General features: G+C 45.5%; 1 protein-coding gene across 1 annotated transcript; it reads right to left on the bottom strand.

Moving 5' to 3' along the window:
* Positions 1–189: 189 nt before the first annotated feature.
* Positions 190–27,989, bottom strand: LGI2 (leucine rich repeat LGI family member 2). The gene is made up of 8 exons (XM_038753077.1): positions 27,787–27,989; positions 23,273–23,344; positions 21,235–21,306; positions 17,539–17,610; positions 13,394–13,465; positions 12,564–12,733; positions 6,070–6,234; positions 190–1,847 (listed from the first exon to the last, which is right to left on the bottom strand). The coding sequence occupies exons 1-8, from the start codon at positions 27,987–27,989 to the stop codon at positions 1,030–1,032; spliced, it is 1,644 nt and encodes a 547-aa protein (XP_038609005.1). The 3' UTR covers positions 190–1,029.

Raw genomic sequence — 27,989 nt, forward strand, 5'->3', positions numbered from 1 at the left:
GTCCTTGGCAGCCCTGTTGAGCTGACTTCAAGCCCCAGGGAAGATGTTGGTCACCAGCCACTGGGCTGAAGCCCCCAACACTCAGTTTTGTGGCGGGACTAGATCACTGCTAGGGAGGTCGGGAACATTCTTTCGATCACACCAGCCTATTTGGGCACTGCCGGAAGAAGCTGCTCGTGCGTATGTTCATTCAATCGTATTTATTGAGCTCTTACTGTGTGCAGAGCACTGTATTAAGTATATGTACGCAGAGTCAGGTTTTTCCTTTATGTCCGGCTCTGTGCGGATTCAGCCTCCACAGTGGAAGAGAACCAGGTGCTTTTCATAAAGAGAAGAGCCCACAAAGAGGACCTTAGTGGCTCCTTTTGTGATAGCGACTCACCGGGGCCAGCGGTCCAACCCCCGTCTGACATGAAGGACCTCACCCTGAACCACCAGTCCTCGAACGGGCCCGATAGTCGGCCTCAACTCCCAGATGAATGGAGCCATTCCCACTATGCTCTAGTGAACGTTCCCATTACCGTGATCCCCTGGGCGGGTGGGTTAAAACAACAGTCTTGGTTTTATATTAAGGAAGAAGAGAGAGGGGCCGGGGAATCCATTTCAGGAGACTGAGGTGGCTCAGAATAGTTTTGCTGAGGGACTGGCAGGCTGAGATTTTCAGCCAAATCATCACCAGAGGCAAGATGGCTTGACTGTCCCTCGAAGTGGTCTCGCTGAAAAGATGGCTCTGAAAATCTGCTCCCCCAACCCCCTGCCCTCCAGATCCAATTTCCTTTGTCCTCATGAAAAGTCCTAGCAAGGGCAGACCCTGTCGTGCTGCACACTTTTCTCTGTAATTAGATTTTCTAAAGTCTGCAGAAATGGATGCCGCCAGCCACACAGATGCAATCCCTTATTCGAATGCGAGTTCCAGAAGTTCGGATAACTTTCTAAGTGCTCCCCCAGCCCGGGCGTATTCTGGGATGCCTCGTCGGGTGGGCGAGGAGGAAGGTCCGGCCCCCCGGCTTCCTTCCCTCGGGCCCCCCCTCACAAACTCAAGTCCACGATGATATGCTCAAATATCTGCGTGTTCCCTTTGAAACTGGACGCGAAGAAGAAATCTCGCCTGTCGGTGGACACGGCGGTGAAGGAGCGAGGGGCCTGCACGTAGATCTCTTTAAACTTCTCGAACAGCTCCTTCTTGCCGTCCCACTGGTAGATCTGGGAGAAGGTGTAGTCACTGCCCAGGGCGAGGTAGTGATGATTCTTAAAGGAAAAGGGCTGCAGGATCATCGCGCCCCGAGACGGGAGAGCCTGGATCTCCGTAAACTGCTTGCTGTCCCATTTCATGATCCTGGAGTCCCCGATGAAGCGGGTCAGAGACAGGTAGAGGCTGTCCTGCACCCGGAAGCTCTTCACCGCCAGCACGTCCTCCATGCTGGGGATGTCTCCGTGCGGGACGAACTTCTTGGAGCTTTTATTCCACTGCAGGATGATGGGGACCTGGGAGCGGCTCGACAGGATCAAGTGAGACTTCCCGTCGATGTCGACGAACTCCGCGTCGGTGTCCCGGAACCACTCGTGCAGGGACTGGTAGGAGTAGAAGCCTTTGCTGTTCCACTTGTACACTGTGGACAGGCCGGCCTTGGAGCTGTCGGCGATGACGAAGAAGCGCTCGTCGTCGATCTGGAACAGCTCGATGTCGTTCGGCTTCGAGATCCGCGACACCTCGATGTCCTGGAACTTGACGAACTTGGTCCAGCTCTCGTCGTACTTGTAGATGTGGGAGCCGCCGAACAGCTGGGCCACCACCACGAAGACCTGGTCCTCGATCAGGATGGCCTTGCAGCCCACAATGGACTGGCCTGCTCCCCGAACCAAGGGGAAGGAGGTCAGGGTGGCATGCGGAATGTGGGCTGGGGGCTGCTGGGGACCCCGGGGGTCTGGGGAGGCAACAGATGGTGTGTGGGGGGGGGCACTTGTGTCCCCCAGATTAACTTGAAATGAAATTTACTTCGCTGACAAAGTTAACCTGGTAAACCTGGAGAGGGGCCGGGGAAACTCTTTAAATCAATCAGTGGCATTTTCTGAGCGCTTCTTGAGCGCTTTCTCTAGCCCGTAAGCTCACTGTAGGCAGGGACTGTGTCTCTGTTTATTGTTATACTGTACTCTCCCAAGGGCTTAGTACAGTGCCCTGCACACAGTAAACGCTCAGTAAATACAATTGACGTCGACTGACGACTGCTATGCGGGCCACTGTGCTAAACGCTTGGGAGAGTACAATACAATAGATTTGGTCACACGTTCCTTTCCCTCAATTGAATCATCTGGAGAATTCAATTGGAAGTAGATACTTTTCCCCCTTGGATCCCTGGGATCATTTTCTTACGTCCTAGAACATTTAACATTGACGTCTTTTCCCATTTTTTTATTTTCGATGCTAAGAAAATTGGCATGGGCTTGGGAGTCAGAAGGACCTGGGTTTCAATCCCGGCTCTGCCTCTTATAATAATAAATAATAATAATAATGATGGTATTTGTTAAGCGCTTACTATGTGCAAAGCACTGTTCTAAGTGCTGGGGGGGGATACAAAGTGATCAGGTTGTCCCATGTGGGGCTCACAATCTTAATCCCCATTTTGCAGATGAGGGAACAGAGGCACAGAGAAGTGAAGTGACTTGCCCAAAGTCACACAGCTGACAATTGGCGGAGCCAGGATTTGAGCCCATGACCTCCGACTCCAAAGCCCGGGCTCTTTCCACTGAGCCACGCTGCTTATCTGCTGAGGGACTTTGAGCAAATCACTTCACTTCTCGGTGCCTCAATAACCTCATCTGTAAAATGGAGATTAAGACTGGAAACCCATGTGGGACATGGACTGTGTCCAACCCGACTATCTTACACCTCCCCCAGGGCTTAGTAGAGTGCCTAGCACATAGTAAGCACTTAGCAAATACCACTAAAAAAAAACCAAAACAAACCTGCCATAGCTCTCAAAGCAGCTTGGGCTGGGGAGAGAACGTTTTTCTAAAAGTTGGCTCGTCATATTTACACCCCTCTCCATCCCCCCATCTTACCTCCTTCCCTTCCCCCCAGCACCTGTATATATGTATATATGTTTGTACATATTTATTACTCTATTTATTTATCTTACTTGTACATATCTATTCATTTTATTTTGTTAGTATGTTTGGTTTTGTTCTCTGTCTCCCCCTTCTAGACTGTGAGCCCGCTGTTGGGTAGGGACTGTCTCTATGTGTTGCCGACTTGTACTTCCCAAGTGCTTAGTACAGTGCTCTGCACACAATAAGCGCTCAATAAATATGATTGATTGATTGATTAATGTCTATCTCTCCCTATAAAATGTAAGTTCCTTGTGGACAGGGAATATGTCTACCAACTCTGTTGATTTGTATTCTCCCAAGCACTTAGTACAGTGCTCTGCACGCAATAGGTGCTCAATAAATACCATTGATGATGACAATGATGAGTCTTCTATGCTCCAGTCTCCTCATATGAAGGTCAACTCCCCTTCAATCTCGGCAAACAGTCTGCCCTGAGTCAGCGGAGCCCTGCAGCAGCAGAGAGCCTGGCCTGGCTCAGCTGACTCCAGGGAAAGATTTTCCCAACTGGGAACATCTCTCCCATCAACCACACTCTGGTGAGACCTGTTCCAGTCAAACACTGACAGGCTCACGCACCTCTCTGCAGTTGTCTGAAGCTGGAGAAGCAAGAAGCAGTGTGGCCTACGGGAAAGGGCATGGGCCTGGCTCTGTCGCTTGCTGTGTGATCTTAGGAAAGTCACCGAGCTTCTCTGTGCCTCAGTTTCCTCATCGGCAAAATGGGGATCCAATGCCTGTTCCCCCTCCTACTTAGACTGTGGGAAAGGAACTGTACCTAGCACAGTGCTTGGCACATAGTAACCACTTAAATATCACGATTATGATAGGTGGGCAAAAAATAGTCAATATAAACTTTTTTAAATATGGGAGGGAAAAAAAGGAATTGGGACAGAGGTAAATTGGTGGACTCAGAGAAAGCCCAAAGTGCAACCAGATAAGTGGGAAGGGTAGGAAGAGCAGACTGGTGACTACAACGGGCAGACAACTCGGCAGGTTGGAGACAACAAGCACAATCTGAGTGGAGTCTTAATCACGATGGCCCTGAGAAGGTTCTTTGGGAGTGCAACAGTCCTCATCTGGCACTAAGCCAAAGGACAAAGGGGCCGAGTTTGTGGGCATTTAGCCTTTCGTGCCCATCCTTACTTGTTGCATTTAAAAAATACATTTTTTGTGGGGGGGTTAAATTCTTCAACTCCCACCTGGCCCTCAGAGTGCTGACTGCACATTTGCAGAACCACCTAGCCATGATTTCCAGGAATGTCAGTTCAGCGCAAAGAGGCCAGATGGTCTGACGATGAGTGGAGGCTTATTGGAAGTGACATCTCTGGAGCGCCCGGGCTCGGGAACTCTCGATATTCGGAGATGAGGGTAATTATTGGCCCTTCTTCCTCAGGGGTGAAATGACACTTTCTGGGCGGGCCCGGTGTCCTGGAACCTGTGCAGAAGCTAGTTTGTTCCCGGGAAATTCCTAGGGGGTCTCCCATCTTGAAATGCCATGATGGGAGTTGGAAGCTGCAGCTGCAGAGCGCTAATAAACCCATCAAGGCAGACTGCCACCCAGTGTCCCACGGTAAGATGCTTAGGGAGGTGTGTCGCTCATTCAGAGCCCGAGAGTGATATTAGGTGCTGTGCAGCGGGAAGGTAGTCTGGGGGGAGGGCTGGGGAAAACTGGTCTCCCCCTCTGCTCCCAGGAGGCGATCCCAGCCAGCCCCCTTCCTTGTGTGAAGGGGAAGCACAGCTGAATGAATATTGAGGGATAATGCTTAGATGATTCTGCTGATTTGCTCTGGGGACCCGGGCAAAGCACCCGACTTTGCTATGCTGCTTTAGTCTTCTCCGTGCGGGCTTAAGTCCTGACTCACCTCTCTCCGGGACAGAAGAACTGGAGGGAGGATGAAACAGGGGGCCTTCATCACCGTCCACGTCCCCGCAGTCAGTACCCTGCCTCGGATGCACGTGGGCACAGACTAAAGCAGAGGCTGTCCTGCCCCCAATTTCCCCACGGGAAATCACTGACAGCCTGTATCCTCTAGACAGTAAGCCCATTGTGGGTAGGGAATCTGTCTGTTTATTGTTGTATGGTACTTTCCCAAGTGCTTAGTACCTCTGCACACAGTATGCACTCAATAAATACAATTAACTGATTAACTGTGTCCGGGTTGAGTGGTTCTGGAAATACAGCCTGTTTCCTGGACAGATACTGTCCCAGCCTCTGGAATTGATGTCTCCCTCCTTCCCTCACTATTCCCTCTCTCCCTTAGACTGTAGGCTTGTTGTGGGCAGGGAATGTGTCTACCAACTCTGTCATATTGTTGTATTGCACTCTCCCAAGTGCTTAGTACAGTGCTCTGCATACAGTAAGCACTCAATAAATATCACTGATTGATGACTGATTGACTGATTGATTGATTGATCCCCCACCTGCTCCAGAAACATCTCTGAGGAAGTCATCTCTTGCCATCAAGCATCAGCCCAGTGTCCACAACTCCTGAATAAAGGGACCACAGGAAACAGATTGCCTCTAGATAGCATTTCCTGCATTCCACATAACATATTTTCTCCCAGGTGTCAGAAAGCATGGAGACTCACCACACTTAGTTGCCCCCTTCCCTACAATCAGAGGAGACTTTCTCCTCTGAACCACCAACCTATATTTAAAAGGGAATATAAATCTGAAGAACCAGGTTCTAATACCAGTTCTACCAATTGCTTGCTGTGTGATCTTAGGAAAGTCACCTGACCTCTCTACGCCTCACTTTCTTCACTTGAAAATGGAGATTACATACTTGTTCTCTTCCCCCCACCCCCCACCCCCGCCGACCCTTAGGCTGTTAGACTGTGAATCCCACGTGGATCAGATCAGACATCTGATTATTTAGTATGTGCCCCAGTGCTTAGCACGGTTCTTAGTGCTTAAGAGATATTAAATTATTATCATCATCATTAACAGAGCCACAAACTCACCTGTAATGTTGTCATAGCTCCTGAAATTCATTTCAATGTGATCCCACTCTAATACCATGCAGTTCTCCATGCTAGGCTGGGCAATTGCCACGTAGACATCGTTCTTTGAGTTAAATGTGTCCACAGAAACCGACTGGTAAGGTAAAATCTGATGAACAACAAAATCTAGAAACAGACATTTTAAAGACAGTGACCAAAATCGATCCGCTAGAATGACCATCAAACTGATACTCTGCAACCCAGTCTATCATCAGTACTCTAGAAGGGTAGGGGAAAGGAAGGGCAAGATGTTGGGTAGCCCTAAAATCACAGTGGGATATTTCAGTGTGGGGGATCCTGACAAGAGGATGGTTGCTATAGGATTTGCAGCTCAAATTCACTAAGAACTGGGAGTGAATGAGAAGTTGGCAGCGAAATGGGAAGGAAGAAAATGGCTATTTATTTGGAAATCGCATATAAAATAAAGGAATAGCAAATCTTTTGAAAAAATTGGAAACATCCACTTTGAATCTAGTGGAGGGGCCGGAAACATCAAGAATCGAATCAAGGACTCTGTGCTATCCCTAGGTAACTGAAAAATCTGCTACTGCACCCATATCTCTCAAAAAGGAATTTTAAATACCCTACAGACTCCAAATGCAATCTGTTATTTACTCAACTCAATTTGCTGTGAAATGTAAATGGAAGCAAAGAGTACAAACATTCTTCAAAGGCAACGGCACCTCCCTTCCCACACCTTCCTCCTCCCCACACCTTCCCACTTCTTCTAGACTAGGTTTTGGGCTAATTAATTAAATCTAGAAAGGAAAGAACACAAAAAAGGAGGATGGTGGGTTTAGATGGAAAAGATTCTATCACAGAGGTATTTTTGATAGCCACATGGAATCATTTCTTTCTTATCATTCTACCAGGTTTCAGTGCATGCTAGTGAACTTCAATGTTTTTAACTGAATTCCTCCTTAGATTAGCCTTTTGTGTATGTCTCCTCTGATAGACAGTTCCTTGAAGTCAGGGATCACGTCTTTTAACTCCACGGTACACTTCCAAGCACTTAGTACAGTGCTCTGCACACAGTAGGTGCTCAATAAATACTATTGATTATTACATATCTGTAACGACTGCACACACACACACATACATTTCCATATGTCGATCTCTTTCAATCAATCAATAAATGGTATTAATTGAGTGATTACTGTGTGTTGAGCACCATACTAAGCACTTGGGTGAGTACTATGCAATAGCACTGGTAGACATGTTTCCTTCCCACATTCATTCATTCATTCAATCGTATTTATTGAGCGCTTACTGTGTGCAGAGCACTGTACTAAGCACTTGGGAAGTACAAGTTGGCTACATATAGAGACGGTCCCTACCCAACAGTGGGCTCACATTGAACTTCCTGGCAACTCTTTGCCTTAACTGCCCAGGTTTTGGGACACTTCAGCAGGGACTGGTGTTAAGTGGCGGCCTCATGGCCTTGTGGAATCTGGATTTGGAAGAACAGGAGAAAGAATGAAATGTTCTGTTCTCTGGCATTTGTTTGGACTGAAAAGTGACTGGGACTGGGGCCCTTCCAAGATAAATGTGCATGTGCAGTCCAAGCAGTTTAAAGGCCAAAAGCCCTGGAAGAATTGTAAATCTCAGGCAGGACTCAGATCACGCACGCTGGGACTACATGGAGGATCATGTGCCAAGAGCCACAGAAGTCAGAAAAAGGAAATCTAGGACTTATTCACCTTAGAGAATAGGGCCATGGGAGTTCAAAAGGAAAATGATGGGGAACCCCTAAGCATGAGAACTGACAAACTAAATCCTGCAGGTCCTTAGGACAACCATTCAGCCTTTCCCAGGCCCCCAGAAGAGCACATGCTAGATAGTAAGTGCTTAATAAATTACTACTAGTACTTCCAATACTACTACCACTACTATTACTAGTAGCTATAGTAAAAGCACGAAGTAGAAGCATGAGAGAGAAGCAGCATAACATAGCGGACAGGGCACGAGCTGGGAGTCAGAAGGTCATGGGTTCTAATCCCAGCTCCACTACTTGAAAGAGCTCGGGCTTGGGAGTCAGAGGTCATGGGTTCTAATCCCGGCTCCCCCACGTGTCTGCTGGGTGACCTTGGGCAAGTGACTTAACTTCTCTGAGCCTCAGTTACGTCATCTGTAAAATGGGGATTAAGACTGTGAGCCCCACGTGGGACAACGTGATCACCTTGTCTCCCCCCAGCACTTAGAACAGTGCTTTGCACATAGTAAGCGCTTAACAAATGCCATCATCATCATCATTATTATTATTATTCATTTATTAATAATTGTATTTAATCATATTTAATCAATTGTATTTATGGAGCACTTACTGTGTGCAGAGCAGTGTACTAAGCGCTTGGAAAGTACAATCTGGCAACAAATAGAGACAATCCCTTCCCAACATCGGTCTGCTGTGTACCCTTGGGCAAGTCACATCACTTGTCTGTGTCTCCCTCATCTGTAAAATAGGGATTGAGACCTCGAGCCCCACATGGGACAAGGACTGTGTTCAACCCGATTTGCTAGTATTCACCCCAGCGCTAAGTATTGTGCCTGACACACAGTAAGTGCTTAATGAACATCATAATTATTATTCCTACTACTTCTACTAGCAATATGGCCTTAGAGTCGGGAGGAAGCTAATGCTAGAACCAAGATTGGATGGAAGGGGGCAACTGAGTGTGGTGAAGTGTGATGAGGAGCTAAGGACAACAGGAGCGGGGACTCGTGACCGGGGAAAGAATTAAGATGGGGTTCTTAGGGTTGACACGCTGTGCAAGCAACACCGGGGACAACCATCAGAACTTCCACAATTGTCCAATGCTCCTGCTCAATGACCAGTACAAATCAACCTCTCAAACCGGGCTCAGCCTCGATAAACTGGTCTTGTGGAACCACAGAAGGACATGAACAAGAACAGGATGATGCTGAGAACTTTGCTCTATTTGGACATCAGATAAAGAAAAGCGGGGGAAAACTGGAATGAGTGTCTTGTTTAGAGCTAGGGTTCAAAGGTACAACTGGATTCTTAAATTACCTCTGAGATGGCTTGAGAATTCCAGGCCCATTTCATAATATGCAAGTCTCCAAAGACAAATCTAGCACATACTTAATTTTTTTCCAAGTTCACATTTTGATCCTATGAGAAGCAGCATGGAAAGAGCCTGGTCAGGCCTGGGAGTTAGGGGACCTGGGTTCTAATACTAGCTCCACCACATGTCTGCTGTGTGACCTTGGGCAAATCACCTCACTTTTCTGTGCCTCAGTAACCTCATCTGTAAAATAGAGATTAAATCCTCCTCCCTCTGATTTAGGTTGTGAGTCCCATGTTGGACGGGGACTGTCCCACCTGATTAATCTTGTATCTAGCCCAGCTCTCAGAACAGGGCTTGACACATAGTCAACGCTTAACAAATGCCATTAACAACAAAACAAAACAAAAAAACCTGAACACTTCAACTCTCAGCTCCATCCACATGCAATTCAAGCTGGCTGAGAAAATATTAGATTTTAGAAAAAGGCTAAGAACACTCAGCTGCCAAAAATAAAGAGAAAATGGAATGAAATCTAACCCCAAGACACTAAAATATACTGGTGTATATTTGTATATATTTATTACTCTATTTTATTAATGATGTGTATGTAGCTATAATTCTATTTATTCTGATGGTATTGACACCTGTCTACTTGTTTTTTTCTGTTGTCTGTCTCCCCTTTCTAGACTGTGATCCCCTCGTTGGGTAGGGTCCATCTCTATATGTTGCTGATTGGTACTTCCCAAGCGCTTAGTACAGTGCTTTACATGCAGTAAGCGCTCTATAAGTACAATTGAATGAATGAAAGAAAATATACAACCCCAGCCCTACAGTGCTCCAACCATTTAAATGGGTCTAAAGATTCACCATCCTGAAAAGATTCCGATTCTCTGCTCTATCCTGTACCAATTCTACCAGGCCCTAGAGAGAATGGGAAAGGAGGAAGTTTCACATATCTGATCTGCTTTGTTATCTGGCAACTGCAGAGTCTGTTAGGGTTGCAAATGGGAGTCTAATTCCTAAGGGGGGCATAAATAAACAAAGGAAGAAAGAAAAAGGGTGAGGGGAGAATAGGGAAGAGGGAGAAGACTGGAAACATTTAAATAAATCCCTCTTTAGTAATTACACTGCCCTTTGCAGAAACACACTTATTCTCAGATTGCCTCAAAGAATGTGGCCATTGCAAGGTGGCAATTTACTAATTCTTTTATCGGGAGTTAAGTATTCAAAGAGTTCTCTGGAGTCTGACCTGCCACTTCTATTCACATTGGATTAAGTAAATGATGTCAGCGAAGACTGTTTCAATTCAACCCTTACTCCTGCTGGACTCAACAGAATGGACAGCGCCGCCTGATAGTTCTTTTCCAAAATAAATTATACAAGACGTTAATCCCTCAGAGAGAGAGAGAGATGGCACCTTTGCCTCTGGATTCTTTCTGCATTTTATCAGTTCTGGGCCCTCAGAAGACAATTAGGATTGAAATTTCATTCCCTCAGAGGAAGTGAATTCTCCTCCTTTCCAGGGATGTGGATTACTTTCAGCAACCTAAAATTAGACCTGAAGTTGAGGGTTAAGAAAGGAAGGTGGGGATGGTTAACGGGAACAGATGAAACCTGAACAGAATGACTTTGTAACATAATATTGATTATGTCCTCAGGTTAGAGGGCAGAAAGTGAAGAAATGCATTTCTTCTCTCTAGCCTAGCAGCAGAGGAGAGCGAAGACCCCTAGAAAAATTCTATCATCATTCCCTATGAGGAGCAAAACAGTTTACTGGGGAAAAGTTACGCTACTCTCCCGACACTTACAAAGGTGGTCAGGGTACTAACGGGTCTCTTTTCGCCCTTCCTGGCATCCCTCTCATACGTTTTTCTCCTCGAGCCATTAATTTTAATAAAACACTACCGAGGCGAAGGCATGGTCGGTTCCAAGGACTCGATTCCATTAACTTCTTATTTCTTGTCCTCTCCCTGACACAGGGCTGTCTTTATAGCTGTGGGATCCCGTGACAGGAGAAATTGTGAAGGTTAATGGGTTTATAATGCAGAAAGAAAAAGAACCCCGATGAATCACTGTGTTTCTCTATTACCAGGAAGTGCAATGCTGACCACTGTCATAATCAGAAATACACCAATGGAACTGCTCCTTCTTTAACCATAAACAAGAGAGTAGCTGTGGCTGGGAACCCAGCAAACTCTCCCCCCATCTCCAAATCTCCTTATCCTATTCCAGGTTTAGGGAAAGTTTCAAATCCCAGATCCTCATTCCAAGCTACGTAGAACTTCCCCAGATCTGGGCAACATGATAGTTCATTCTGGGTAATTTCAAACAAGGTCTTTTAACTCAGTTAAGTACATGCACCCTTAGCAAAATGCAACAGTTTTTTCTGGGATCTTGGTTTCCAAGCTGGGCAAAGACATAACTTGTGCAGAAGCCTATAAATCTTGCTAGAAATCATTTTTTTTCCTGCTTTTGGTAGACTGACTTGAAAGGTAATCAGTGAGGTCAAATCTTTCCATCCAATAACTCTGAATGGGAACCTCTCACCTCCTACCATTTTTCTGAAGGCCTGGGCCCTCTGCTTAATGATCACACCTCAGCTTCTTTGTATAACATTAGTTCCAACAATAGGAGCAATTTCACGTGTCCCTCAATCAGCACACTCTGCCTTCAGGATCTGCTTCGAAAGATGTGAAAACCTGAGTTCCTTTCAGTTGTTTATTCTTTTTGATTATTAGGTGAAATCTTTTCACTTTCTTTTCTAAGAACAACAAAATATGAATTGGAACCTCTGCCCAGGATTGAATTTTTAAAAAACCAAAAACAACAAAAAACCTCCCATGAAGATTTTCTATCCCCAAAGTAATTTGGGTTTTTTTTGTTGTTGCCTCCTTTCGACAACAAACACCATGATCTGAGACCAATTTCCTAATTATGTTTTCTTCAAAAAACTCCCCAATCCTTGACTGCTTTTCAGAGCTGGACCTGATTGGTAAAAAATTCATCCGGTGTTGGCTTCTTGAACGAGGGCTCTGCCAGGACAGTGTTTTTCAACTCTCTACGCACTGTTATCCCGTGTAAGATTGATTGGTGTTTTTCTTGTAACATATCTGCAGAGCTTCGTTCCAAACTCCAGACAAGTCCCTAATGCAATCTGAGTTAGGTGATGAATCATGAATAAACCTTGCAGAATTTGAAAAGCCCACTCTTAGCTGCCATTCCCTTCTCCACAAACTGAATTTCACCTGTGGGTTTTCTTCCACCTTGCGGTTTTACATTTGAAAAGTGACCCTGCCTTCCCGAAGGAAGTTGGAATGAACCATTTTTAACCCTGTGTGGCCCAATCCCCAAGTCAGGATGAGATGGAAAAAATGGAGTTACACTGTTTGTCTTTATAGTGAGCTTAGAAAGATACAGTCTGAATACCTGTAGTGGTGCATTCATAATCAAAACTTGTGACATCATTTAACTTCTTTTCCTGATACTCTGGTGGACCAATACACAGGACATCAGAAACAGTGGAATTTGTCATCTTTAACCACAAATACAGCCACTTGGCTTTGCAGTCACACTCAAACTTATTGCCCCTTAAATCTCTAAAAAACACATAGAAATAGACATTTTTTCAAATGGTTGGTAGTCAAACAAAACTGAAGACTTGTCAGCACCCTGTCACATTTAACTGAAATATGATTCTAAACATTCTGAGCATTCAACATAAACTGCTGCACTCATTGCTTGGAATGTATTTAAGATGCTTCTGTGTTTGGCATTTCAGCTTTCTAAGCAGGCAGCGAGCAATCGGGATTCAGCGCAAAATTTTCTCCCGTTTGTAACCTCTCTCCAAATCCCATCAGAATAGACAGAGCCCCATGCAAAGAGGATTTGCCTGGACTAGGAACCCGCCTGACAAAGGTCCTCCTGCCCTAAGACAAGTCATTACAGAAAGATAAACTTCACAAGCCCAATTCCCGTGGGAGGAGTTTGTTCGGCTGCTCTTAGCACAACAGTGACAAACACCAGAAAATAAGTTAATAGCTGATGAACCATGCATTACTGAGGGGAAGAGCAGCCAGGGAAGCCTAATTTAATGTAATCCCATTGAAAAGTCTGTTTGTAAATAGCAATCGCTAATTAGACACAACGTGCACTATTTTTTAATCCCCGATTCCAGCTCCAGCACGAAGAAGGGATGGGAAGCGTGAATAACTGAGTCCCGATGTCAAGCAAATGTAACAAAGATGTTCATTACTTACAACTCAATCAGGGAATCTAAATCACTGAAGACATCCCTTGGCAAGGCTCTTATGTGGTTGTTTGCCAAAGAACTAGAAAAGGAAAGTTAGAGGGCTCAATTTCAACGTGGTTGTCACCTTGATTTTCCACACAGTGTAAAGTCACTTCAAAAACCCATGATTTAAAACAGGGCTCTTTGTCTTGGCCCCGAACGGTTCCTGGCCTGAACCAAGGACCCTGGGATAAAAGCCTGAGCACAGTTTTTTATGTATTTGTTAAGCACTTATACTGTGTGCCAGGCTTTGTAATAAGCTCTGGGGTACATACGAGATAATCAGGTTAGAAACAGTCCATGTTCCACATGGAGCTCATATAGTCTTAAACCCCATTTCACAAGTAAATAAGGCACAGAGAAGTTAAGTGACTTGCTCAAGGTCACAGAGCAGACAAGTGACAGTGCTGGGATTAGAGCCAAGGTCCTCTGACTCTCAGGCCCATGGTCTTTCCACTCCGCCATGCTGCTTCTCAGAGAGCACAGGAAGGGTGAGCCTGTAGGTTTAAGCTCATTTGTGACATAAGACCTACATGTCAGATGCTAAGAAATGGCAGTTTCATCAGCGGTGAACCAAAATTGCCCACTTTGAGCAGGCAGGAGGATATTTTTGAAATATGGTCCTGCCTCTGGCCTGGAGTGCCCTCTCCCCTCAAATCTGACAGACGGTTACCTCCCCCCACGCAAAGTCTTATTTAAGGCACATTTCCTCCAGGAGGCCTTCCCTGACTGAGCCCCCCCTTTCCTCTTCTCCCACTCCCTTCTATATCACCCTGACGTGCTCCCTTTGTTGTTTCCCCCCTCCTAACCCACAGCTCTTATGTTTATTTCTAAAATTTATTTATTTCATTAATGTCTGTCTCCCCCCATCTAGACCGTAACCTCGTTGTGGGCAGGGGATGTGTCTGTTTATTGTTGTATCACACTCTCCCAAGTGCTTAGTACAGTGCTCTGGACAGTAAGCGCTCAATAAATATGATTGAATGAATGAACGAAAGCAACTGTCTACTCCTATCGGACTGCATCCTAAAAAATGTCTGTCAAAAAAAAAATGATTTTCACGGACTGCCATTCCTTAGCATTCCAAATAAGAGGTGTCTGGGGATAAAATTTGGGGTGAAGCTATACCCACACCCTTCGTGACACGGATTTGGAAATATATCTGAAGCAGCATGGACTAGTGGAAACAGAACAGCACAGAGTCAGGAGACCTGGGTTCTAATCCCAAATTTACCACTTGCCTGCTGGGTGATCTTAAGCAAGTCAGTTAACTTTTCTATGTCTCAGTTTCTTCCTATGCACAGTGGAAATCAAACACCTGTTCTCCTTCTCCCTCAGACTGTGAACCCCATGTGGGATATGGACTGTGTCCGATCTGGTGTCTTATAGCTATATCAGCACTTCGCACAATGCTTTGCACAAAACAGGTGTTCAGCAAATAACACAGTTATTTAACAAAGCCCTGACTGATCTCCTTTCTAGGCTCCCTGAATAATTTCGCTTGAAAAAAATCTTTAATCACAGCATTTATCAGAATACGGTGTATAGCTCAGTATTCATAAATTTAAGGTCTGAGTTTTCAGACCCAAAATTCATACAGATACCTGTTAAATGAATCCTTCTCATGGCTACAGAGGAAGGCTTGTAAACTCCTTGAGGGCAAGGATCATGTCTAGTGTAATAATAATAGTAATAATGATGGCATTTGTTAAGCGCTTACTATGTGCAAAGCACTGTTCTAAGCGCTGGGGGGATATAACATGATCAGGTTGTCCCACGTGGGGCTCTCAGGCAATCTCCATTTTACAGATGAGGTAACTGAGGCTCAGAGAAGTTAAGTGACTTGCCCAAGGTCACACAGCAGACATGTGGCAGAGCTGGGATTCGAACCCATGACCTCTGACTCCAAAGCCCGTGCTCTTTCCACTGAGCCATGAGTGTACTCTCTCAAGTGCTTAGTACAGTGCTCTGCACAGAGTAAGTGCTCAATAGATACTCTGAATTGACGGATTAAATTGTGCTTTTGTCAAAAGCTGGTAAGTTAAGCCTTGATCACCTGTGCTAGTGGAGGAGAGAAAATACACGAAGAAGACAGAGAAGGAAAGGAAGACAGGCCATAGCTGTGAGAACCACTCCCCGAGCTGAGGACTAATCACCCTGTTCCTAAAGGGGAAGGGACCAATCAATCCATCAGTGGCATTTATTGAGCACTTACTACTTGCAGAGCACATATTCAAGAAACCACTTTGCTTTGGCCAAAAGCCTCACTACTGAACTAAGGAGACAGAGTTGCCAACAGAGGTTGGGGTTTAGATGAGCAAACCAATTGAAACACTATGCAGTGAATTCGGAGAGAGTACAGTGCCACTCTGTTTTCGGGGAGCCAGACCCACCATCTACTTGGCTTAGTGGAAAGAGGCCGGGCTTGGGAGTCAGAGGTCAAGGATTCTAATCCCAGCTCCAACACTTGTCAGCTGTGTGACTTTGGGCAAGTCACTTAACTTCTCTGGGCCTCAGTTCCTCATCTGTCAACGGGGATTAAGTCTGTGAGCCCCACATAGGACAACCTGATTACCTTGTTATCTACCCCAGTGCTTAGAACAGTGTCTGGCACATAGTAAGCACTTAACAAATACTGTCATTATTATTATTATTAAATTCACCACTTCATTCCTCAACTCTCTTCTTTTGCTTGGCTTTATACCTACTCAGAGGGAGAATGTGAACTCAGCTACTATTTAATCTACAGAAAAGACAACATTTTCTATCATTCAGGGGTTTGGGATATAGGGACAGGGGTCCCTCAAAAACTGGTCTCACCCCTGAACAATTTTCCTTTCAACTCCAAATCTTCATGAAAACCACGAAGGAGTCACGTATGGAATTGGGGATTCAATACCTATTCTCCCGCCTACTTAGACTGTGAGCCCCAAGTGGGACGGGGCTGTATCTGGCCTGGTTAACTTTATCTACCCTAGTGCTTAGCAAAGTGCTTGACACAGAGAACATGCTTAACAAATACCATTTAAAAAGGGGCAGATTTAGTGAAAAGAATATAAGTTTTTAACTGCAAAGAGTTGTTGCATTGTGAGCTTGTCATTGAATACTTTAGCTGCAGTACCGGGAGACTTCTGAATGAGGTTTCTGCCTCAGCTGCCTACTAAAGCCAGTGACCTTCACATCAGTGAAGACTGAACTTGTCAGTAAACATGTATGTTTTACAGGAGATTGCTTTGGCTTTTTAAGACAGTGCTGCCTGTCAATATACAGCACCCCAACAAGCAGAACCGTGGCATCCCAAAATAATGAATGCGTGTATGTTTGGAACTTCCCAATCGGGTTGAAAGGCACTGACACAATAACTCCCATTGAAACTACTATTTCCCATGGAAACAACAATCTGCATAGACAGATTTTGTGAACAACAGGCACCATCTGCCTTGCTTTCTTGAGCCCGAATGGACCACCTCAAGGAGGTGAACTGCAGTGAATATCATTGGCTGCCAAATTACCCTCAGGTTGACAACAAGGTTAGGAACACTTGGATCATTAAGCATCAAGAAGGATCCACTCGGGTGCTTCTCTTGGGACTGAACTACATAACTCTGCTCAAAGGGATGCTGTAACTGTGCTTCCTCACCGATGGAGCTCACCCAGTCGGACAACCGGATTCTTTACCATTTCCTAGCACTTGACTTGGTTTTGTGACATTGCGAACTGGAGTGTATTTTAGCCTACTGAATCACAGCTCCAATCCCTTACTTCCACTTAAGAACACCTGCTGGGAATTTAGTTTAAGACCACTTTAAAAGAAGAATAAATCAATTTTCACTTAAATTAAAGAAGCCATACAAATCCACCTTTCAGGTGCCGCAACCAAGTCTGGTCCTACTGGAAAGGGAGAAAAACATCCAAACTTCCACTCCTATTACTCGATCCCGGTCTCTTGGCTTCCCTGACTGTCTAAATTCCCATGTAGCCCTACCTGTGGCCCAGAGAGACAATTGGCTGAGAGAGGGAGAGCAGGGACTGGAGCTTGGGGAAGAAATATTCACACAGAAACAGTGAGGAGTCAGCCTTCCCTGAGAATCTCAAAAAACCCTAAGAACTTACAGGTGTGTCAGGTCTCGAAGACCACGGAATGCATTTCTTGAAATGGTTTCAATTCTGTTTCCTTCGATAAATCTGGGAAGAAAAGCAAACAGCATTAGTGGTATTCCCTCCTTCGAATCTTTTCGCAATTGTTTCACTACGGTGTATCCAAACCAAATCTGAAATCATCTTTGAACAAAAAGGGGCTTTGGGGAGATGTCATCACAGTGGTGTGGATGTGGTGCCACAGTCCCTGCTCATTCACCTGTTCCCTCATGCAACACCATCCTTCAGGCTTACCACGTGGGTGGAGCCCTGGCCTAGACTCTTTGGGGAATCGTAAAGAAGAAAAACATGATCAGTCCCTGCCCTCAAAGAACTTTCAATCTAGAGAAATCTGAAGAAGATCCAAATCACAGATCTGAAAAGTTCAAAATACAAGAGTATGAAAATTGCAAGTTACAGAGGTAGGGAGTATAATTAAAGGGAAAGGACTAGTAGCATCTATAGATTAGGGAGCCAAACAGGTGCTACAAATTAATTGGGTGTCTAGAATGCAGTGTGAGTGAGTTTGTGTGTGTGTGTGTGTGTGTGTGTGTGTGTATGAGTTTCATTTCAGAAACAGAATGAAAACTTGTGTCACAGGTGACAAAGTAAAGCTTCCTGGATACATTCCTAATATGACAGGTGAGTTCCTACATTCATATGACCTCAAAGGTAAGGGCAGGCAGACTTCTGTATTTTGATATAAAGCTTTCCATGGGGAAGAGGGAGAGAAAAACGTTGAGAGTTTCCGCTGTGCAGGCATGTGAGAGGCCAGTTACGGTTTGGGTTCAGTGCCAGCAGACTTGGGTCCATCACTTCAAAATATGCTTGGCCCAGCTGCCAGAACATCGGGGCAATCAGGGCTTTCAATCATGAAGAGAGGAACCAAATCTTTCGGTGAGAAGCCGCATGGCCTATTTTGAAAGAGCATAAGCTTGGTAGTCAGAGGATCTGGGTTCTAATCCCAGCTCTGCCCGTTGCTTGCTGTGTGACCTTGGGCGAGTCATTTAACTTCTCTGTACCTCAGTTCTCCTAGTCTCCCTCCTACTTAGACTTTGAGCCCCATGAGGGACCGGGGCTGTGTTCAACCTAATTAACGAGTTAACTCTTATCTACCCCAGCGCTTAGAACAGTGGTTGACATATAATAAGAGCTTAAATACCATAAAAAATAATAAAATAAAAAATAAAATGCCAAAGGCTCTCTGTGGATCACCAGCAGTTTGGTGTCACAGTCAACTAGCGCTAAACAAAGGTCGAAAAAAATTGTGGTGTAATATTCACATTCATTTATTTCTGCAGTTTTGTATATGGGCGACTGCTGGGTCTTGGCAGGATGCTGCAAACAAAGTCTGCAGTTGGCCCTGCACCTGCTCTTTCAGTACCTCCATTTGCTGAATGCACGCGTTTTCTCCTTTGTAAAAATAAAGATTTCCTCTGCCACTTAAAAAACATCCAAGGGCAAGAGAACCATGGTCTAGCAAAAAGACCACCTGCTAAAATCTGCTTTTCTCAGCATAGCATAGAGGAAAGGGCATCAAAATGGAGTAAAGAGGCCCAGGCTGTAGTCACAGTTCTGCCACTGACCCTTTGAGAAACCACTGGCAAGTCTTTTAACCTCCCTGGACCTGTTTCCTTATTTGTCAAATGCGGGTAAGTCAAATGGGTTTAAGTCAAATGGGGGTAAAATACTCTATCTCAGACTGAATACTCTGTGGTATAGGGTTGATTACCTTTCACCTACTCAAATTCTTGGCAGAATTTTTTCACACCTAGTAAGCCCTTAAATAATCAATCTTACTGAGAGCTTACTGAGTACAGAGCACTGTACTAAGTGCTTGGGGGAGTACAATACAAGAGTCGGTAGACTCGATTCCTGCCCACAGCGTACTCATTATTATTCTAATAAACCTTGTTCTTGCCTTACCCTGCCCCCATCAGCAACTCAGGTCCTGGGGAAGAACAGCTTTCCTATCACACTTCCTCCTGTTGTGGATTAATATGATGGGGGGAGAAGTCTACCTCGGAAGTTGCCTCTCTTGGCATTTTGAAAACTAGAGGATAGGCCAAACTTGTACCCAGGATGTGTTTAGAGTTCAAAAATATAATCCTGTTGGTTGATTTCTGATAAAAAATTAGGTAAGGTTTTCAACATCCTTTGCATGTTAATTTTTTTTTAAAAAAACCAACCTGATGAGAGGATGTGTGTTATTTAAGAGAGAGGAGGTTGAAAGAGTGTTAGAGGGAAATGACCAGAAAGGGGAAAGAAGAGATAAGAAGATGACAGGGAAAGTATATAGAAGCAGTATGGCCTAATGGATAGAGCACAGGCCTGGGAATCAGAAGGAGCTGGGTTCTAATTTCAGCTCCACCACTTGTCTGCTATGTGAACCTTGGCAAGTCACTTAACTTCTCTGTGCCTCAGTTAACCGATCTGTAAAATGAGGGTCAAGACTGTGAGCCCTATGTGGGACAGGGACTGTGTCCAACCTGATCAACTTTTACCTACCCCAGTGCTTAGCACAAAGTAAACACTTAAGCAAATACCATAAAAAAAGACAGAGTGTGGTTGGGGAAGGGAAAAATTAGGAGAAGGGGGACAAAAGGATATGGAGACGGTTCGGAGGCTGCAAACCTACCAGCAAAAAGGAAGTGGTGAATGACTGAAATTAAAACCAGGACTTTTTTTAATGGTATTTGTTAAGTGCTTATTATGTGTGAGGCACTGTACCAAGTCCTGGTATAGATACAAGATACTCATGTTGGATACAGTCTCTGTCCCACATGGGGATCACAGACTTATACCCCATTTTCCAGATAAGGCCCAGAGAAGTGAAGTGACTTGCCCAGGGTCACAGAGCAGACAAGCGGCAGAGTCAAGATTAGAACCCAGTTCCTCTGACTTCCAGGACCGTATTTTTTCCACTAGGCCATGTGCTTCTCTATAGAGTGCTTGGACACGGAGTGCTTAATACAGGGCACTGCACACAGTAAGCACTCAATAAATACCACTGACTGACTGATTCAAGCCCCCAAAAGGGAGCACTGATATGAGGCATCACCTCCCACACAACCTTTCTATTTATTTATTTTCACTATTCTATTTATTTTGCCAATGATGTGCATCTAGCTTTATCTCTATTTATTCTGACGACTTGACACCTGACCATGTTTTGTTTTGTTGTCTGTCTCCCCGTTCTAGACTGTGAGCCCGTTATTGGGTAGGGATCGTCTCTACATGTTGCCAACTTGTACTTCCCAAGCACTTTGCACACAGTAAGCGCTCAATAAATGCGATTGAATGAATGAATGAAACTTTGCCTCTGTTTCTGGTAAGCACCAGCAAATCTGAGGCTAGTTGGCTGAGGGTTAAATATATCAATGTTGGGCTCCTACTCTGCTTACTGCACACTGACCTGAAAACTAAATGTTGAATCTGGATAGCCATCTTCTTTGCTTCCTGTCCTCCCTCCCTGACGCCTCCTTCATCAATAGTTAAGTGGGCACACAGAACCCTGAAGTACATTCAGGGATTTAATCCGCTCAGTTACCTTTCCCTTGCCCTGTTCTTCCTGACAAAGTTGGATCCTCTAAGAAACAAATAAAATCCTGCAATTCACCCAAATGTCTAGTTTGACACAACACCGACGAGCAGACGAAAGATGGAACTTACAGGTATTCGAGGTGGAACAGACCCGCGAAGGCATCATCTCGGATGACCGTAAAAGCATTGGAATTCAGCAAGCTGAAAGTGAAAAGCAAACATCGCAGCTGAATCAAGGACGCTAAGCCATCTGGCTCAGTTAATATCTGTTTTTTTTTCTATAAAGGAGATCAAAATCCATACCTAGCGGCTCCAATCGGCATCACGGATTCACTCAAACTGACTCAAGAGGCCCCCAACTAAAGATCCTGGCATTTCTCCTAATCAGTCCTGTCATGCATTGTGAATAGGACCTAAGTCATGGGTCACAAGTGTTGGCAACTACTGCTTAATGATCAGCACTGTCATGCCTGTCATTCTGAAGATCTGATCATCCTAAGTGCCTAAAATCCCACCGGGAAATGCCGTCAAGTGAATCCGGATGAAAATCTTTCGTCTTCATCCTTTAGCCAAGGGCCAACCATTTTTAAAGGCAGTTTCTGTTGTGGAGCTGTGCAAGATGCCCCACTCAAATAATTCTGGCAAGCAGGGGCCCAAAAGATGGAAGCTTTATTCACGGTTTCAAAGTGTTACATAGGGAACAAGCATCACTGTTAACAAAATGCTCAGGTAAGGTTTAAGATTATGACTAACAGGTAAAGCACTTACTCAAGTACAGACTCTAACACATAGTTCATTCTTTTCTAGTGGAAACACTCTGTGTCCTTTTTATGAGTCAAGAAAAAAGGTCTAAATGATCCAGATTAGCAACCAACCCTGACAACAAGGTGGTTAGTGTCATGGAACTGTGTTCTAATCCTGCCTCTGCCACTTGCCTGCTGTGAGACCTTGGGCAAGTCACTTTAACTTCTCTGTCTTCCCATTTGTAAAATAAGGATTCAATACTGTTCTCCTCCCTTAGACTGTGAGCTGTGTGTTGGAAAGCAACGGTGTCTGGCCTGATAATCTTGAATCTACCTCGGCGCTTGGCAAATAATTAGTGCTTAACAAATGTCAAAATTATGATAAAATTATTAGGAATAGTGAGATTATGCTGGACATCTGAGCACATTAGTAAATACATAATAATAGCTGTGGTATTAGTTATGCACTTACTATGTGCCAAGCACTGTACTAAGAACGGGGGTAGATACAAGATAATTGGGTCGGACACAGTCCCTGTCCCACATTGGGCTCACAGTATTAATCCCCATTTTACAGGTGAGGCAACTGAGGCACAGAGAAGTAAAGCGAGTTGCCTGAGGTTGCACAGCAGACACGTGGCAGAGGCAGGATTAGAACCCAGGTCCTTCTGAATCCCAGGCCTGTGCTCTATACACTAGGCCACGCTGCTGCCCCTTGCTCATGAATTCATCCAAACGCTTTTTGAACCTACTGGTTGCCTTTATTCAAATTATTGATAGTTCACTGTAACAATCACCTTACATGTTACGGTATCTTTATTGCTTGTTTTCACTTAGCTCCTTTCTCTATTTTGAGTCACTAATTTCAAAACAGAAATTAATGTACAGGATTGTGTTTTACTCAGAGTGAAGAGTGAAGCGACTTTCCTGGTTCCTTAAAGAGAGCAGGGCACTGCTGTTCTAGGTATTAGCTACAATCTCACTCTGTTCATCAGCAAAAACGGTCCTGAGCTGCTCTTTCAGTCAGCTCCAATTTTAAGGTCAAAAAACTAAAGCCAAAGTGAGTTATTTGGGGAATGAGTCTTCTTGAGCCAACCACGACTCAACACCCTAGCTACGGTGCCGGTGGATGCCAGAGGAGTTCGGTTCTGATGGCAGGAACCAAGCATTGGCAAGGAGGGCTGACACTGAAACTCCGCTCAAAAGAATTTAGTTCCAAGCTCATTTGGAAAGGGCTTTGGGAAAGATGAAAAGAAAGACCAGAGAGATGCTTGGCACTCGTGGGAGAACACCTTGTCAAAACAGAATCGCAGAGCGTGTCCACGCCTCCACTAATGGGGCCAGAGTATCAGAGCGTGACACCCCAATATGGAGGGGAATGGTTTAAGATAGAAATTATGAGTTCTTGAAGATACCATACTTACAGGAGCTGCAGCGAAGGCAAATGGGAAAACATTCGGTCCTTGATTTCAGAAAATGTTCCGTTCACCAGGCTCCTAAGGAGTGGGGGGAAAGAAGCTCAACAAAACTAGGTAACTATCGTCAATCAGTCAATCAATGGCATTTATTGAGTGCTTACTGTGTGCAGAACACTGTTCTAAGCACTTGGGAAAGCACAATACGATAGCGTCGGTAGATAAGAACTATAGGGGAAGACAGACAGGAAAATAAATTACAGATGGTGGAACTAGCAGAGTATAAGGATATGTGTGTAAGTGCTGCGGGGCTCGGGAGAGTATCAAAAAAGTAGGCATGCTTTTCTTTGCTAGCATGATAGGAGGGATGCCTGGGAGAAGCTGGGCAGTTGATTTCATTCCTCTTGGGCTCTGTTTCTGTCACCACCTGTGTCTTCTCAGGGAAAGTGGAAAAGTGAGCAGTTATCCAGCCAACTAATCAATCAGTAGGATTTACTGAACACAGAACACTGTACTAAGTTCCAGAAAGAGAATGAAAGGATCAGTACACGTGATCCCTGACCTCAATGAGTTACAATCTAATGGGGGATAGAGACACTAAAATATATTACAGACTGGAGGATGTAGATGACCAATCGGGATCATTCAATCCCAAACCTTATCCTCTTTGTCTCTAAATAGCTCAGGGTCTGGGGGGTGTCTTGAATTTTAGGGATATCTGCCCCATCTACTTTGTTTGGTTTGTGAAGATGGTAAACGGCCAGCAGATTCGAGGTCAGATTAAGCAGTCCCTCGTGGCAGAGACCTGGAAAACAGAACGTGACAGTACAGACAGGAGGGAGAGAAGGCAGTGCAAACAGGTGGACAAAGCGACAGACTGGAAGACGGGAGATTTTGACTCTGGTTCATTCACCACCCCAGAGTCATCCTGGACCACAGGCTCCACGCCTGTACATTAGACAGTTGATTCCCCTTATGGACTCTCAGTCAGACATGATGTAATATGACAACTGCAAACAACACAACTTTCCCTGACCCCTTCTCCTCCTCCTCATTTCCCTGCCCCACCCAACACCCTGGGCTTCCAAAGCAGGTTCCCAACATTCCCTGACCCAAGCGCCCTCCACACTGACACGTGGCTCAGTGGAAAGAGCACAGGCTTTGGAGTCAGAGGTCACGGGTTCAAATACCAGCTCCAACAATTGTCAGCTGTGTGACCTTGGGCAAGTCACAACTTCTCTGGGCCTCAGTTCCCTCATCTGTAAAATGGGGATTAAGACTGTGAGCCCCCCGTGGGACAACCTGATCTCCTTGTAACCTCCCCAGTGCTTAGAACAGTGCTTTGCACACAGTAAGCACTTAATAAATGCCATTAAAAAAAGTCACTTAACTTCTCTGTACCTCAGTTACCTCATCTGTAAAATGGGGATTAAGACTGTGAGCCCCAGGTGGGACAACCTGATCACCTTGTAACCTCCCCAGCATTTAGAACAGTGCTTTGCACATAGTAAGCGCTTGATAAATGCCATCATCATTATTATTATTACAACTGCTCCAACGTGACAGGGAGAAACTGAGGCAGAAAGGAAGAAATAATTGGCCAGCCCACCATGTAGGCCCAAAGCAGAATGGGCATCACAGCTGGAAAACTCCTGATCCTTTTTATTTATGGTATTTGCTATGTGCTTATGATATGCCAAGCAGTGTAATAAGCACTGGGGTAGATACAAGCTAATCAGATTGGACACAGTCCATTGTCCCACGTGGAGCTCACAGCCTTAATCCCGATTTTACAGATGAGGTAACTGAGGCACAGAGAAGTGAATCGACTTCAGTTCACTTTCCCAAGGTCACCGAGCAGACAAGGGGTGGAGCTGGAATTAGAACCCAGGTCCTTTTGGAATCAGAGGTCATGGGTTCAAATCCCAGCTCCGCCAACTGTCACCTGTGTGACTTTGGGCAAGTCACGTAACTTCTCTGGGCCTCAGTTACCTCATCTGTAAAATGGGGATTAAAACTGTGAGCCCCCTGTGGGACAACATGATCACCTCGTAACCTCCCCAGTGCTTAGAACAGTGCTTTGCACATAGTAAGCGCTTAACAAATACCATCATTATTATTATTGTTATTATTTGACTCCCACTAGGCCATGGGAGTCTAACCACTCTAACCACTGGATCTAACCATTAGGCCATGCTGCTTCTCATGGCCTTCTCACTCCTTGATCTCCAAGAATAATGCCTGTACCTTTTAATAGCCTTGCTCCACCTACATCCTAGACTGTAAACTCTTTGTGGGCAGGGAACAAGTCCATCAAATCTCTTATATTGTACTCTTCCAAGCACCTAGTACAGTGCTCTGCACACAGTAAGCACTCAATAAATACGACTGACTGACTGGTTGGAGGGTTGAGGAATCTCAGTTGAAATCCCTGTGCAATGCCTCATCTCTCAAGCATTTAGTTTGTGTCCTCACTACTCCTACTGGCATCCTGGACTGTGAACAAGTGAGTTATTGTAGCAGGAAGCAACACCGGCCTGAAGGGGGAAAACAGAATTTCCAGCCAATATGTGAGCTCGTCAGGGACTCTAGTGCCTAAATGAGTGGGTCTGCATATGCAATTTAGTGGGTTTCTAAGTAATAGCAGGTTAAAGGTCCCAATAGTCCCCAAAGGACCGCTGGGGTCCTTAGCAGGGGTTGGGAGGCGAGAGGGCTGGTGAAGTACTAGAAATCTCCCTGACAGGAAAGAGTCTTCTCATCCTCCCATCCTCCCTCTAGTCCTCCCATGCCCTCCGGCTGGCCATCTGTGACCCTGCATTTGTAACACATCTGCCACCAGAGTGACACCAAGCCTGGGGCCCGATTTCCAGGGGAGATACAGGGAGTTGGGGCTGGAGAAATGCTGGATCAGATCCCCAAGCCACAGTCACAACCACGTTCCCACAGGTCCAGAAACTTGGATGCATAAACACACGCTCAAACTCACGCTCTTGCATACTCCTCCATCACACTCTCGTGATACATGTTCTTAAGCATGCATCAATCACATATACACTCATACACACTCAAACTCACAACCACCCACTTAATCTAAAACTCATACCCGTGCATCCACAACCTCATAGTCAGTCGGACACACAAACTCACACACCCACTCTTGTGACACAGACCCTACTCTGTTACATACACTCGCACGAACTTAAACTCAGTCTTACACACTCACAATCTTGCACTTACACATGCATGGGCACCTTGATGTGATTTGCTCCTTCCAGGTTGCTTCAGCTCCCAACCCCCATCTCCCTCCCCCCGCAACACACACACCCCCCTCGTCCAACCACCTCCTCCCATATTCCATCCCCTCACCCTTTTGTCGGTCTCCCCCGGGAAAGGTAAAGACTCAATGACACCCAGAGGGGTGGAAGCATGGGAGTGGGGAAGAGCAACTGTGAGCCCGCTGCTGGGTAAGGACCGTCTCTATATGTTGCCAACTTGTACTTCCCAAGTGCTTAATACAGTGCTCTGCACACAGTAAGTGCTCAATAAATATGATTAATGATGATGATATTCCATCCCCTCACCCTTTTGTTGGTCTCCCCCAGGAAAGGTAAAGACTCAATGACACCCAGAGGGGTGGAAGCATGGGAGTGGGGAAGAGCAACTGTGAGCCCGCTGTTGGGTAGGGACCGTCTCTATATGTTGCCAACTTGTACTTCCCAAGCGCTTAATACAGTGCTCTGCACACAGCAAGTGCTCAATAAATACGATTGAATGAATGAATCCCGCAGCTTCCGAGGCAGAGGACACTTCCAAAGAAGAAAAAAGGAAGGAGGAGGGAAAAGATGAAGAAGAGAGGGAAGAAATCAAGCAAGGGGGGGAGGGAGAAGAAGAAGCTAAAGGGGAGGGAAGAAGGAGGGAGAAGAAGAAGCTAAAGGGGAGGGTAGAGGAAGAGAAGGAAGAAAAGTCGGAAAGGAGAAAAAGGTAAAGGAGGAGGAAGAGAAGGTAGAGGTGGAGGAAGAGGATTAAGAGAGGGGGACGGGGGAAGGAGAAAAGGAGGTGGGAGCTTAGAACAGTGATCCGCACATAGTAACTGCTTAATAAATACCATCCTCGTTATTCTTATTATTGTGTGAGAAAGAGGGGGAGGAAGAGGAAGAAGAAAAGGAAGAGGAGAAGGGGCCAAGGTGGAGGAAGAAGAGAAGGGATAAGAGGAGGGAGAAGGGGGAGGAAGAGCAAGATCAATCAATCAATCGTATTTATTGAGCGCTTACTATGTGCAGAGCACTGTACTAAGCGCTTGGGAAGTACAAATTGGCAACACATAGAGACAGTCCCTACCCAACAGTGGGCTCACAGTCTAAAAGGGGGAGACAGAGAACAAAACCAAACATACCAACAAAATAAAAGAAATAGGATAGAAATGTACAAGTAAAATAAATAAATAAATAGAGTAATAAATATGTGCAACCATAAGATAAGATGAGATGAGATGGGGGGGGGGGGAGGGAGGAGGGGCGGCTCACAGGGAGGTGATGTCTCCCGGGACGGTCCTGGGGAGCCAGGCGGAGCCCACGCAGATGATGGAGTCCTTGGTGCAGCTGCATGTGGCGGGGCAGCGGGCCGCCAGCCTCTTCACCTGGCCGCGCTGCAGCAGGCACGAGGCGGCCAGCACCAGCAGCAGCAGCAGCCCCGGCGGCGACCCCCCGCCCACCCCCAGCAGGCCCAT

The sequence above is a fragment of the Tachyglossus aculeatus genome, chromosome 10 (assembly GCF_015852505.1).
Source record: "Tachyglossus aculeatus isolate mTacAcu1 chromosome 10, mTacAcu1.pri, whole genome shotgun sequence".
NCBI classification, from domain to species: domain Eukaryota; kingdom Metazoa; phylum Chordata; class Mammalia; order Monotremata; family Tachyglossidae; genus Tachyglossus; species Tachyglossus aculeatus.

Coding starts and splice junctions, on each gene's coding strand:
- LGI2 (XM_038753077.1), bottom strand. CDS start 27,989: ATGGGCCTGCTGGGGGTGGGCGGGGGGTCGCCGCCGGGGCTGCTGCTG. Junction 21,307..23,272: donor TTGCCTTCGCTGCAGCTCCT/GTAAGTATGGTA, acceptor TTTCACTTTCAG/CTTGCTGAATTCCAATGCTT. Junction 13,466..17,538: donor CTTCGAGACCTGACACACCT/GTAAGTTCTTAG, acceptor TTCCTTTTCTAG/TTCTTTGGCAAACAACCACA.